The sequence below is a fragment of the Contarinia nasturtii genome, unplaced genomic scaffold (genome assembly GCF_009176525.2).
Source record: "Contarinia nasturtii isolate CC-2019 unplaced genomic scaffold, AAFC_CNas_1.1 Cnas_scaffold_1699, whole genome shotgun sequence".
Classification (NCBI taxonomy): domain Eukaryota; kingdom Metazoa; phylum Arthropoda; class Insecta; order Diptera; family Cecidomyiidae; genus Contarinia; species Contarinia nasturtii.
This window is the reverse complement of record NW_022199032.1, coordinates 4671423-4685892: the sequence shown is the minus strand read 5'-3', so window position 1 is coordinate 4685892 and position 14470 is coordinate 4671423. Positions and strand designations below refer to the sequence as shown.

General features: G+C 33.0%; 3 protein-coding genes across 3 annotated transcripts; all 3 read right to left on the bottom strand.

The window, feature by feature from the left end:
- Positions 1-177: 177 nt before the first annotated feature.
- On the bottom strand, positions 178-1016 carry LOC116346909 (probable peroxisomal membrane protein PEX13). Its single transcript, XM_031777199.1, has 3 exons — positions 793-1016; positions 619-691; positions 178-525 (listed from the first exon to the last, which is right to left on the bottom strand). Exons 1-3 carry the CDS (start codon positions 799-801, stop codon positions 263-265), a joined length of 345 nt encoding a protein of 114 aa, XP_031633059.1. The 5' UTR covers positions 802-1016; the 3' UTR covers positions 178-262.
- Positions 1017-2146: 1130 nt separating this feature from the next.
- LOC116346908 (glycine-rich RNA-binding protein 2-like) lies at positions 2147-4068 on the bottom strand. Its single transcript, XM_031777198.1, has 5 exons — positions 3945-4068; positions 3637-3799; positions 3477-3566; positions 2599-2646; positions 2147-2348 (listed from the first exon to the last, which is right to left on the bottom strand). The coding sequence occupies exons 1-5, from the start codon at positions 3951-3953 to the stop codon at positions 2311-2313; spliced, it is 348 nt and encodes a 115-aa protein (XP_031633058.1). The 5' UTR covers positions 3954-4068; the 3' UTR covers positions 2147-2310.
- A 1052-nt stretch (positions 4069-5120) lies between these two features.
- On the bottom strand, positions 5121-6873 carry LOC116347005 (neuropeptide-like protein 30). The gene is made up of 8 exons (XM_031777373.1): positions 6763-6873; positions 6497-6608; positions 6414-6425; positions 6308-6334; positions 5946-5969; positions 5821-5853; positions 5470-5493; positions 5121-5386 (listed from the first exon to the last, which is right to left on the bottom strand). The coding sequence occupies exons 1-8, from the start codon at positions 6769-6771 to the stop codon at positions 5373-5375; spliced, it is 255 nt and encodes an 84-aa protein (XP_031633233.1). The 5' UTR covers positions 6772-6873; the 3' UTR covers positions 5121-5372.
- Between the last annotated feature and the right edge of the window lie 7597 nt (positions 6874-14470).

The following is a 14470-nucleotide window of genomic DNA, read 5'->3' as shown; positions in this document are numbered from 1 at the left end:
GTAATAATAACCTGGAGGAAGTGTGTAATACAGTTGATACAAACGATTCTTCAACACGTGAGATGATAGCGATTGGATGCCCAAAAACGAAATGTCCGAAAAACAATCATCATCCAGTCACGTTTTGATGTTTCCGACACTTAGCTTAAATAAACTTGAGGAATAAATGCCATTTGATTTGATTGAATTACAAAATGATCACTTTATTAAATTAAATAAGATCGAAAAATGGTTGATTTTGAAATTAAAAGTATGCGAATAATTAGTATTCAAATCCGGCTCCAACGGCACCAACTCCAACGCCACCATATCCACTTCCACCATATCCGCTTGCACCGTATCCACTAGCGCCATATCCACCATAGCGATTGTAAGGAGATGCGCTGTATGAGCCGTATCTTGATCCATATTCATTGCCGAAGCCATTTGAATAAACTGGATCGACAGATGCTACGCCTCCGATTGAGCCAGCGTATGGGTTACCAAATCCAAAACTTCTTGGATATTGTTGTCCCAAACCAAATGCTACAAGAAAAATAACAATCGATTTAAAATCCAATTCCATTTCGTACAATCACATTTTGTATTTAAATCACGTTTGAAATATTCAATACATACACAAACCATAGGTTGGCAATGCACTGGTCAAGCACAAACAAAATGTAACGAACAAAACGGCGATGCATATTTTCTACGAAATTTGAAATTCATTATTATTTGCACATTTTTCAGTGTGTACACAAAATACAAAAGACACAAATCACTCAAATCAGTCGTCAAACATTTATTTACCTGATTCATTTTGATGGCGATTAGTTTTTTTTCCCGAATAGACAAGCGAAATAAATAGATAAAATAAAAATATATATATTCACTTAGATGCGATCTCAACGAAATGTTTTTAGCGAGTGTGATCGGTGTGATCTTCGACTGAGTCTTATATAGCGAATAAATATCACATCGCCCAGCCCAAAACCGAAAATAAATAAATCATTTTCAGTGAGCTATAGACTAATCAAATACTAGCCAGAATGAAAGCCAAAATATAACGTGTCTACGTGAAGTGATTACTATGAGGCCAAATTGTACATGCCGCATCGCGCGCGCACGATCCCCTCTATTTTTGTGCTATTATTTTTTTTTTTCTTTGCCATGTTCTATCCGTAGATTATTCAAGTTCGCAAATAAAGAGAGAGAGAAACGCGTGCAAACCCTTACATTTATGATTTTTCAGCAATTAATCTCGTTGGCTAACTCATCATTTTGTTATGAACAAAAACGAATCTAACATTTTAATAGCGTTGTTGTTATTTTAGTCCGGGATTATGTTCAGTGCTGCACAAATGAAAAAAATCAACAACACAATTTACTATGATTAATCAATTCTAATAATTCACACTTCGAAACGAAAATCAGTATCGTGAAAAGAGGAACGGCGCAAAACCACAAACACACACACACACACCAATCACCTATTTAGTCAGCGAGATGATGATGCTCCATTACATTCGGAAAATGTTCTGGCATTCGTGGTTATTGTTGTCTGTTTGTCATGCGCGTAACAATTATGAAGCAAAACAATATAAAAACAATTACAATATAAATCGTTCAGCGATGATCATCGTTCAGTGATCAGTCATAAATATTCTATTCAAATCGTTTCTTCTATCTCATCAAATTACCTGTATTGTTACTTGTCACTTTTGCATCTCAATCATTTTTCTACCAAGTTTTTTTCGATTTGAACGATTTTTGCGAGTGGTGATATGTAGCACACGCTCACACAGCATAGTGTATATAGCAATTGCTTGACCTTCTTTGCTTCCGTGAACCAAAAAATTGACACTGATGATGTGACGTGATCTGATCTGAGATATTTTGGATTTTCCAAATGACGTATTCGCAAATACCGACCATTTAGCACGCAGTGACATGTGTATTCGTCATTTCGGACGACTGTCATAATTGTTAAAGCAAAAAAAAAAAACAGTCAAAAATAAAGTTTAGTGAACTCTTTTTCATGACAACTTTTTCTCAATTGAGAAACACAGAGATCATTACATCGCATAGATCATTATCAGGGGATTAATTGTGAACTTGACACTTATCACAAAACATCGTAACAAACGGCATTAAAACCAATCAGTTAACCACAACATAAATATTTCATTCAGCACGCTATATCTTTATTATCATATCAATTTCGATTTGAATACAAAATAAACGACACAAAATTCAGATTAGAAAATTTGTGTTTTTTTTTCGTTTTTGAAAACAGGAAGGCATCCTTTAATATCAATTAGGTTTTTTTTAGTAGTATCCATATCCACGGCCATATCCCCCATAACCTGCGAATATTAGTTTAAGAATTATAAGCAAAAATTTACATACAATGACTTGTTATAAATAATTGTTACAACAAAATGGACAAAAACATTGTTTACAAACACGAACGATTTCAACGTTCACATCCGATTTTGAAGCGATTATGCTCAATGTTAAATGATTTGAACTTGTTTCGCTTTTTTCCTCAATTTTTTTCACTGTCGGAAAACTAAATTTCAAGTTTACAAGCAAAAACATTTTATTTTTAATTACCATAATCGTGGTTTCGATGATGATGGTGGTGTCGATGGTGATGATAACCTAGGTCAATGTAACATCAATTAACACATTACTTGTCGCAATGAAAAAAAAAGTATTATATGACATGTTTAACGGTAAATTGAATGAAATTCACAATCGTGTAATATTCTCGACAAGTGCACAAGAACATAGTCAAGTGTTAAATAATTAACAACTGAACATAGTTCAATATTTTCTCATTGATATTCACGATTCATTTGTATAAATTACACTTGGATTATGTTAAAAAAACTTGTTTTATCTGATTAAAATCAACGGCACTCATGCTTAGCATTTTAAATAGAAAAAGTGCTATTGAGAAATAATGCGTTGAAAGTATGTAAACAAAAATGATGATGCCGGTCAATTCCACTAGACTTATCGATATTGAAACTAGGTTGTGGACGTTCCATTGACTTGACATTAGTTTATTGCATTTCAAATATTTGTATATACTTTGGAGATAATGATACAATTGAAACTGCTGGGAAAATTGTAAAAAAAAACATTGCCGGCGGAAGGATGGCATTTTTTTGTCTCTACACACACAAAAAACAGTAGTAGTAGAATTGTTTAAATGTATTGGTATATTGCAAATTTACCAATAGTTGTTAAAATATCTATTGGTATTTTCATACAATCGTCACTACAACATCATAGTTGACACTTGTTTTGGCGCGATGGACCAAATGTCAACTGCGCTGCTGCAGTGACGATTGTATGAAAATACCAATAGATATTTCAACAACTATTGGTAAATTTGCAATATACCAATACATTTAAACAATTCTACTATTACTGTTTTTTGTGTGCATGATTGAGATTCATTCATTTCATCATTTCTATATTACCTCTTCCACCACCATAGCCATATCCGCCGCCATAGCCGTATCCGCCGCCATAGCCTCCGTACCCGTACCCTGGCGATCCGAATCCAATAACTAATTTAAAATTAAATAATACCGACGGTCATCAAAAGTACAAATGCACTGAATGTCATTTTTAATTTACCCAAATATTGTGGATTGGCCGATTCGGCTGTGCTCAAGTCATCGGATTCAAGTTCTTCGATTTCCACTTGATCATTGTCTTGATCGACTTCCGGCACAGGTATAGCTGAATTGATGACCGCACTTGAACAGAGTGCAACAAAGCACACGAGGAAGAATATTAACTAAACCAACAAAATAAACATCTTATGAAATTTTCACAGAATTCAATTTATCACCCAAAAATGACAACACAAACTAGAAAAAAAAATATCGCCCGCCAAAACAGCAAACACATTACATGGCAAAATAAATAGCACAAAAATCTACCTTAATCATAATTGTTGGTTCTATCAATTAACACTTTTCTGCTCGACAAAAATGACGTGCTACTCGTTATTGAGGTTGATTTCACTATGGATCGACTCGATGTGCAATGTCCTTTTATATATTCTCTTAGTAATTGATTTTATGACAGGAATTCACCGTGGCGAAAAAAGACGTCTCCAATAAATGCGTTTGTGTAAGTGATATGCAAACAATGTTGTGAAATGCGAATAAAAATGTTGTCGAGAATATTCAATACAATAAATTCAGATTCTATGCACAATGCACATATATTCTAAACGTTTATTATTGCTAAAAGATCATCATTCGTGTGTGCGTTGCATACAGCGAGATGAGATCGACGACAATTAGACAGTCGTGAGGCACCGATGAAATGATAATAACACATGAATCACTTTTTTCTCTTTCTTTTTTTCATTTTTCAATTAAATTTCCTTGGGTTAAGGTGAATTTCAAAAGCGCGCTCGAATTCTGATTTCATCATGTCATTTTAAAGATAGAAAGAAAGACAAAACATGCTTTGTAGCAAAAAAAAACAGAAGTGCTCGTTATTTATTGATGTAAACAAAATGTTTCGTCGTCCGAATGTACGTTTTTAGTGCGGTTTCGGACATCGACACATATTCTCTTCTTGTCCATATACAATGCAAATGCGATATGTACACACATTGTACACACGATGTTTAAGATCTCACCTTTTTTCCACTCTTCGTTTCATTCATTCAAAAGCGTTTCAAAACGACAAAGCACTCAAATCTTTCGTTTGAACATACTTGACATTGAATTTTATGTACGCAGCAAGTAATAGATTTCTTCAAAGCAATGATATATAAAGCAGACAAGTTTTGAGTGCAATAAAATTTCATTGATAGTGATGACACAAAATTCCAAAGAGATGATCATCAATGATTCATCATTGATTCGTTTTGGGTTTTTTTTATTCGTTTATTTTTCTTCGTTCGGGGATGATTCTGCGTAATAATAATTTGTTTTCATATTTAGCACAAATTATATAGCCAACAACAATTGACAAACACACACGGTCCTCACATATAGCTGTATAGTTTTTTTTTTAGATTGATTTACCTTTTAGAACGCAAATTGTTTGGTTTATGTGTTGTTTGGAAATTCCAAGCGGAGACATAAAATAACAAATCGTTTGATTTAAATGAGTCGGAAACTTTTATTAATTTCATCGTACAAAAATATATATAAAAAAATGTTTACATTGTTGTCAGCCAAGATAGAGAGAGATTAGAGATTTGAATTTGAAATTTAGATGTTGTTGAATTTGATGAATTTTTCTGGTTTTGTGGAAAGGGTTTTGCCATCACAAATTGTATCGCCATTTATAATTGGCATCCGTATTGAGTAAGGATATTATGGTTGCATTCGGTAGTATTGTTCCTCTTAACGACCGTATCCTATTTTTTAGACCACATTAGACATATTCATCAACATATGAAATGTAAATACATTTAAATTTTCCAGTTGAAAAAATACTTACCGCCGTATCCACGGTGACCATAACCTTTTGAAAATAAAAAAAAGTTCATATACAGGTAAAAAAATAGTCTGACTATTTAGTCGAGCTAAATACGAAGATTATAGTCAACTTTAGTTTTAGATGACCACGTTTCAAATTAGTCTAGCCACTTTAAGTTGATTTAATTCATTTGCATTTCTCTGACTGTCAGTTGGTTTTTTGGACACGGGAGCATCACCCATTTCAAACTTTGGGATTTTGAAATAAAATTACTTTTCAACGAGTGCCATTCTGCAGTTTGTTTTATTTCATTTTATCTCAAAATTTGAAATTAATGACTCGGTTCTAAGTGAAAAATAAACGCAAAATTACCTCTTCCATAACCACCGTATCCACCACCAAAACCTAGTTTCAATGGAAAAATTAAAAACTTTCATATTTTCTCCGAAAAATTTTAGTTTAAAAAAAAATTCAAGCAAAACACAAAAAAAACTTGCCTCCTCTGTAGCCACCGCCATAGCCTGATTTAAATAATAAAAAAAAACATTTATTCTAACATTCTTGATGTCGAAATAGATTTTGAGTATTTGTGTCAAAATTAATTCAGAATTGTGTAATAATTTGATTTGAAATTTATTCACGATTTCTTTTTATAGTTTGGCGCAAAAATGTTATTTAAATCGATATTTAAAACTGGTTATCGTTATAATGGATGAAATCAAAGGCAAAGACACTACAGAATCTAGTGTGAAAAAAACACCTTTCAAATTTCTTCGAAAAATCATGGCACAATGAACTTTACATTTATAAATACATATTTATATATAATATTCGCAGATTTAAAAAAAACCATAATTACCTCCATATCCTCTTCCGCCGCTCCAGCCTAATATTGAAAACATTTGACAGTTTTACCGAGTTAATAAAATGTCAAGCAATAAACGATATTTAATTGGATGCCTTACCTCTTCCGTATCCTATAACGAAAATGTTTAAATACAATAATTGATTATATCAGAAATATGGATTGAAAGATTTCTTTAATTACCACCATAACCCCATTGAGCCGATTCGGCTGGTTCAAGACCTTCATCGTCGTTATCAACATTGTTGCCTTGACAGTAGACAATGGTAAAAACCAAACACAAAAATAAAAATACCTTTAAAACAAAGTAGAACAATAAAACAGTTAGAACGAACACTTAAAATTCAAAAGCATCGATTACAATGCCAGTAAACAAAATATTTCGACGCATTTTGTTCACTCTGAACTATTCAAAATAAAAACAAACTAAATGAGCTGAATTTGTTTACTTTCAACATCGTATTTGCAGCTCGCTCGTAATTCGGTATGCACGAAACAAAGGATTGTTTTGTTCTGATTGAAATTTGCACTGCCTCAGCTCAATTTAAAGACTTATTAAATCGTCCATCATAAGCAGGTTTCGCAGGAATTCAATTTATTTATAGAACTCTCGGCGCATTTAAATCTCATATTCGGTTCCATTAAATCCGAAATATTCAATCTGAATATACAAAATACATGTAGAAAAATCACTAAAAACCGCGATGTGTAATATGTGAGAAAAAAAAAGTTAATTGCAGTCGTTGCTTCTTTGAAAGCGCAAATTTCAAGTGATTGATAGGACATTAAATAAATCTTTAATTGCAGAAAGAAAGAGAGATGTAATACTTTGTCAACACACAAATGGTTTATTGGAAATTCCAGTGATAATACGATGACGATGACAGGTTGCGAGCAAAACCAAAACGTATACATTGCATTAAAATTGAATTCGACGGTGTGACAATGTCTGAAATGCGTTCACAATATTGAACTTGACTGGACGAAACAACTTTTGTCAAGAACAAGTATATGCGAAACGTGTGCGTGCATCATTTTGAACTTCATAGTGATCATCATCGGTGGCAATAGTATTTCCAAAAGTCACGATTCATGCTCTAACTTAAATTGACGCTATGTTGTACATTCGTTCGCAGTCTGTCAGTAGAATTTTCCAAGTATTGCAACAAATTAGCAAATTATCAACATTCATACTCTTTTCAGCTAATTACTAGAGAGAATTCACATTCATATTTGTTGTTCTCGTTAATGAACAAAGTAACCCAGTTGAATGTGTTATGACATGTATTTGTTTTGATTGAACGGGATTTCTCCCCTCGCGGCCAGAGAGAAGAGGCACAAATAAAATATGCAAACAAACATGATATATCCAATAAAATGTTAAACAATTGCAAAATTATCCCGTTCACTTTGATTAACATAAAAGGTGTTTCGGTGGCGATCCTGTCAACTTATATTGCAAAATCAGTCGTTTGAGTTCAAAACATCCGCCGAAATGTTTATGATTGATCAATAATAATAGATGTATTAATTAATTTGTTCAAATTGCTGTTTAAAATGCATGTAAAAGCGATTGCATTAAAGTCACTTGTATAGATTTCAATCATTTTTATATAGTGATGCTTTCGTGATAAGTACACCCATTCAAGGTTAAGCTAACAAAAGAAAACGATTTAATTGAGAAAATATTGAAGTAAGCGTGAATTGATGTTGCTTCTTATCGATTTGCTATGGAAATTGTTATTTCATGTAAATCACATCAATAGATCCGTATATATCTTTTCTCATTGATTTTGTATGAGAGTAAAAGAAAGAATTTTGGAGGTGAGTGAAATGTTTCAAACAATTTTCACTCTTTTGAGATGATTCTCGTCGGTGAATCACTGATGAAAGACATGTTGCGTTCGATAACCGATATTTATGAATATGGTATATCTAACTCAATTGCGTGATTTTCATCGAAAACGACGGAACGTTCTGGAATCTTTTCTTTTGTAAAAGTTGGTCAAAGTCTTGAAGAAAACTTTGAATAATGAAAGAGATAAAATGAATTGGACGAAGCCGTTTCCCAAAATTGGGCTTTGGATGCAGCTTTACGTAAACTGGGCGCTAAAGTATAATAGATTAATTATAATTAATGGATATAATTGATAAGGGTAGACCATTAAAATTGTCATGAATAGTTTTAAGTGATGTTAGACCACCATGGTGTTTTTTTAATTAATGAGAAAAAATTGGTCATTTCTTGACGTCAAATTTTTTAATTGTTTTAATTGTTATCGAAGAAAATTTTGCGACATTTTTTCAATTCATTTTTTTTAAATCAAAATGATCCATTCTACTTTTCATACAAACCGTTCAAATGATTCATTTTGTTTTTTTCTCAATAATTTTTTACAATACATTGCATAATATCTATTGTTATCAAGGGGCGAAGCAGTACTAGATTCAATTCTTTCAATTCCATTCAATTCCACTCAATTCTGTTCAATTCCAAACTAAATTCTGGTCCGTGTGTATTTTAACTCATTTACTTCAGCAAATTTTAAGTATTACTAGGAGAGTTTCATATAAAGTCACCAAATAGCAGCAAAATGGCACTTGCGTGTATTATTCACCAAGCGTGATTTGGATGATAAAGAATGTGATTTTTTTCATTCTGATTGAACCAGGCAATGAGCGCTAATATCGTCGATTTTTCTTTATCGATTCCACCAATAGGACATCTACTAAAAAACTCGCCGATTTCTGTTACTAGTGGTGTTTTAATACAGCTCGTGTAAACGTACAAAGGAACACACTGACTCCGATTCTGCGTATGCGTATGTATTACAAATTCTGCACTCAGTCGTCAATCGTAGCTGCTTGTGCAAAATTTACAATACATACGCATACACATGATCGGAGTCTGTGTGTTGTTTTCAATGGGAGGAAATGACAGCAAATTTCAAAATTGGCGCGCTGTTTAGTTTCGATTTGAGTTGTTAAATTACATTGACGTCCCCTTTGAAATTGGTGGCGCCACCGTCGGCTCAATGAGACTTGAAGTCTTCACATCCTGTCATTGGTTGTTTTGTATTAGTTCGTCTGTAATACAGCCATAGCCGTATAGTTCGCTTGAGCTGTGTCAAAGCAACAGTAGTATAACAAAAATCGGTATCTTTTTTAACAGATGTCGTATTCGTAGAATCGATAAAATTAATTTGTATGGGGAATATACGATACTAGTTCCCATCGGAACCAGGCGATACAAAAAATTGACCAGCATTTGAGAATTGAAAAAATTTTTTTTTCGTTTTTCACGATTTTTCACCATCTGGGAAGAATTGTATGAAAAACACGGAAGACCGCTGAAATGGCAATTACAAAATATGTACGGACGTAAGTCATGCCATCAATTTTTTGTATCGCCTGGTTCAATTAAAATCAAAAAATTCACCTTAACTAAAATTTGCTGAAGTAAATGAGTTAAAACACACGGACTAGAATTTAATTTGGAATTGAATGGAATTGATATAATTGAATCTAGTACTGCTTCGCCCCTTGATTGTTATCTATTAATTTATTCTTTTTTTTTTCATTTCAACGTTATATATGAGTTCCGATTAGTTTTAGATTATTATTTACCTAATAATTATAAAAGTACACGCTTACGTGTGTTTGTTCGTACACGCTTACGTAGTAATTGCACAATGTTTTGATTTAAACGGTGGACGCTGGTATCGAAGATTTTTTGTTGAAGATTCAACGAATACGACATCTATTAAAATACATAAAGATTTTTGTTTGTGTGTCCGTTTGTATTGCAAATTCTGCACTCAGTCGTCAACCGTAGCTGCTTGTGCAAAATTTACAACACACACGCATACACAGAGTCGGTGTTAGTACTAATAGTTTGCAATACAGCTATATAGTTCGCTAGAGCTGTGTTAAGACAGCAGTAGTAACGAAAATCTTTATTGTCTTTAATAGGTGGCGTATTGTTGAATTTTCAACAAATATTTCCATACAAAAAGTGCTTCACCAGCGCCCACCGGATTTAAGCAATTAAGAGAAAGACTTCGTGAAGTACCGTTCAGACACCAACTAGAAGTTATTAGCAATAATACCATACGCATATTGTATGCAGATAACTGTTAAAGTGTTGAGACTAGCTAAACTAAAAATGGTGTCTACCCCCTTGGTAGCATAAGGTACCCTCTTGGTTAACTTAAAAAATAATCAGAGAAACATCAAATCCAGATTGCCTTGAATACTCTCAGACTCACTTTTAAAAACAATTAACCGCTTATCTCATTACAGAAAAATGAAAATCAATCAACCAACCACGGCAACAGAGGTTTGTTGTTGTTATTGTTGTCGTTTATTCTTACTGAAAGCAAGCAGTGTACATTTACTACCGGTTTCACATCAAAACTGCAATAAAAGTGAAAAATTTATATCAGAGATTCTTCTCGCGTCTCGTGCAAAGTAATTACCTATTACGATTTGTATTTATATTTATTACGAAGGGGAAACAATCTTTACAACTTAATATATAATGTACTCAATGAAAATGACAAATACCTTTTCAATTTTAATGCGAGGTGTGTGCTAATGGGTGCGCTATAATGCTTTTTGATCATTTTTAAATGTAAAAAATTTATTTATTTAAATTAATTTCTTGAAACCATCTTCAAACTTGATAAAAAGCAGCGATACGAACCGAAACCAAACCATTTTTTTGGTTTCACTTAAAACCAAACCGGAGCAATCGGAACGTTCGAAAAATGGTTTCTACTGCAAATCGCAGTCTGCGATGAGCTGTGCTGTGTGCATAGCATCAACGTTGCACACTCATACATTCAAAGCATCGTCATTCACGTATACATAGCGTGAATGTATGTTCGCCATACAAACCATTTTCGGAACGTTCCGCTTGCTCCGTTTCGTTCAATACACAAATGAAACCAATTCGAGATACCACTCCGAAATCGGTTTGTATGAGAAATGTCAAACCGGTTCGCATCGCTGATAAAAAGAATTGTGAAAAACATATGTTATGCCACTTTGGTGTTTTATTCTATATCTTCAAACTAGTGGAAAATATCCATACATTTTTTTTTTCATAAGATAAAAAATCAAAACTTCAACTGACAATTAAACTGATCTGCTTTGAAAAAAATATCTACATCGAAAACCCATTTAATTCATATCTTTAAAAGTAAAAATAAACGATCATTAAGATATTTATCTTTTTTCATGCTGTTTTTAATAAAAACTTTTTATTGGTACTTTTGTGTAAACATTGCAGACCTTTATAGCCGTGATACAAATGAAATATAATACATAACTTAAGTCCACTTATTACAATTAGTAGAAATAGAAGATTATCCAATAACTGACAATACATACTCTATTAAAAACGAATGAAAAGTGGTCAATTTGAATATATTAATATTAATCTGAATTTAAATGTTTGTTTGTTTTTTGTTGTTGATAAAATTACCACAATCACCGCTAGAATCATTAAGATAATTGTTACCAATAGAGCCAGATTTTTTTATTAAAATTTCCGATGTATCTATTTCAACATCATAGCCAAAGTATATTTTTTATCTTAAATAGGTACCAATAATTTTTGGTAATAATTGCTAGAAAATTGCTCAGAATTTTCATACGTAGGCGACTATTTAAGTTTCTTCAATATGTATGTTTTAATATTGCCCGATGCAAACCATTGTCATATTCGTTAAGTTTAACATTTTGTAGCATAAACGTTCTCAGAACGTTTTGTCATTCGATCGTTATTTGTATTGTTTACCGTAACATGTAAATTGCGTCTCAGCCAAAAAATGAATTTTACTCGTGAACATTTTCGAGCGATTATTTTTTTCCACTTTCGATTGGGTGTATCACAACAACAGTGTTTTGATCAATTTCATTTGGCCTTTGGCGATGAAGTACCAAGTCTTCGGACAATTTATAATTGGTACAACGAATTCAAGCGCGGTCGCCTATCGCTCATCGACGAGTTCCGCGAAGGTCGTCCAAAATCAGTTGTTGTACCAGAAAACATCGATGCTGTCAGAAATATGATAATGGAAGATCGTCATGTAACATATCACGAGATTGAGGCATCTCTGGGCATTAGTGCGACCAGCGTATTTAAGATTTTACATGAACATTTAGCTGTCAGAAAGATTTGCTCTCGTTGGATACCACATAATTTGACAATCGCTCCAAAAAAGGCTCGTGTCGATTGGTGTAAACAAATGCTCAAGAAATTCAATCGTGGTGTTTCAAAATCCGTGTATTTTATCGTCACTGGTGGCGAATCATGGATCTACGCGTATGAGCCCGAAACTAAACAGCAGTCGACTGTATGGGTCTTTCAAAGTGAAGATAACCCAACAAAAGTTGTTCGAGCTCGAAGTGTTGCGAAGCAAATGGTCGCCTGTTTTTTCGCGATAAGTGGTCATGTGGCAACAGTTCCACTAGAGGCTCGTAAGACCGTCAATTCTGATTGGTACACCACCATTTGTTTGCCCGAAGAGTTTGATGAAATAAGAAAAAACAACCGCCGTCGCAAAATAATTCTTCATCATGATAATGCGAGCTCTCACACATCTCATCAAACAGTCGATTATTTGACCGGTCAAAAGATCGATTTAATGGGTCATCCGCCGTACAGTCCTGATTTGGCACCCAACGATTTCTTTTTATTCCCGAGCGTGAAGAATAAACTGCGTGGTCAACGATTTTCATCGCCCGAAGAAGCAGTTGATGCGTTCAAAACACACGTTTTGGAGATATCACTTTCGGAGTGGCATGAATGCTATGACAAATGGTTCGAGCGAATGCAAAAGTGTATTGATCATCATGGCGAATATTTTGAAAAACAATAAAACCATTTTCGATGAAACCCCATTGTCTTATATATGTTTTTGAAAAAACTTAAATAGTGACCCTCGTATTAACACAATGTCACTGATTAAGAGTGTAAACAAATGCAGCGCCAGTTCATACAGAATAACGGTCATTGGCCGATTAATATACCCAAATAAAACCGCACATTTATATATTATACTTTGAGAACTGGTTCTTCGCACGATTTTGTTTTTTAATGATTAACGTCTTTCGTGAACTTTGGTTATTTCATTGAATGCATTCCTTCCAGCCAAAAATAAAATGATGAGAGTATTAATTTTTTTTGCGTTTTAAAATGCGTTCATCTGGATAACGTTGGGCGATGACACGGAGTGAAAACAATAGAAGTGATTGTTATAGTTATGGTAGTATTTTTATACCTACACAATACAACAATCACTTCTATTGTTTTCACTCCGTATCATCGCCTAACGTTATCCAGATGAGCTGAAATATCTAGATGAAAAAATCCAAATATATTGTCTAGTTTTAAGAGAATAACTTTATTGTACAAAAAAAGCCTTTAAAAGTATTTAAATATTATCATTCTTCTGAACATTGTTTAAGAAGCTAGCAATTTTGCTCCTCTTTAGATTTTTTTTTTGCCAATAATTTAAATATTTTGTGGGATTTTCAATTTAAAACCCCAAATTATGGATGGAAACATATCTACATTTCTATGATCTGACATTCGAAACATTGACTTGACATTTTTGTCTTTACAATGAGTAACTCGGAAATGTATGTGTAATATGATTGATTATATTTTCTAAAAGTCACTATCGACCAGGGAAATCCGAACATTATTGCTTATATGAAATTTTAGTAATTGTACGAAAGAAATGACGATTTCTTACATTTTCATGCATCAATTTGAGAGTGTTGCGTAATGTATCCATTTGGGATACATTTTATTTGTAATATTATATGGCAACTATTTGTGCAATGTTAATCGATTTGGCACAAAAATTACAATCACATGATTCAATATCCTTTCTTTTCATATAAATATAAACTTCTACAAAAGTTCATTGTTTGTAATGGTATGTTTTACTGTAAAAACTGCTCAATAGGTTTGTTTTTGTTTCTGGGTTATATTTACAAATAATAGGACGTAAACAAAGTTCAAAACTTGATTTCATGAAAGTGAAAATTTATTTTAAAGATTTGATTTTGTGTTTAAAATAATTTCTATTCGCTATTTTGCATTTTCATTGTCATAAATATTCATCATATTTATTTAAGAAA

What these genes read in the sequence shown, in the direction of transcription:
- LOC116346908 (XM_031777198.1), bottom strand. An exon ending in GGCCAATCCACAATATTTGG is followed by an intron (nt 3,567 to 3,636) that starts GTAAATTAAAAA and finishes ATTTTAAATTAG; the next exon opens with TTATTGGATTCGGATCGCCA. An exon ending in TCATCGAAACCACGATTATG is followed by an intron (nt 2,349 to 2,598) that starts GTAATTAAAAAT and finishes TAATATTCGCAG; the next exon opens with GTTATGGGGGATATGGCCGT.
- LOC116347005 (XM_031777373.1), bottom strand. An exon ending in TGGCGGTGGCTACAGAGGAG is followed by an intron (nt 5,854 to 5,945) that starts GCAAGTTTTTTT and finishes CATTGAAACTAG; the next exon opens with GTTTTGGTGGTGGATACGGT. An exon ending in ATACGGTGGTTATGGAAGAG is followed by an intron (nt 5,494 to 5,820) that starts GTAATTTTGCGT and finishes TATTTTCAAAAG; the next exon opens with GTTATGGTCACCGTGGATAC.
- LOC116346909 (XM_031777199.1), bottom strand. An exon ending in ATTGCCAACCTATGGTTTGT is followed by an intron (nt 526 to 618) that starts GTATGTATTGAA and finishes TTTTTCTTGTAG; the next exon opens with CATTTGGTTTGGGACAACAA.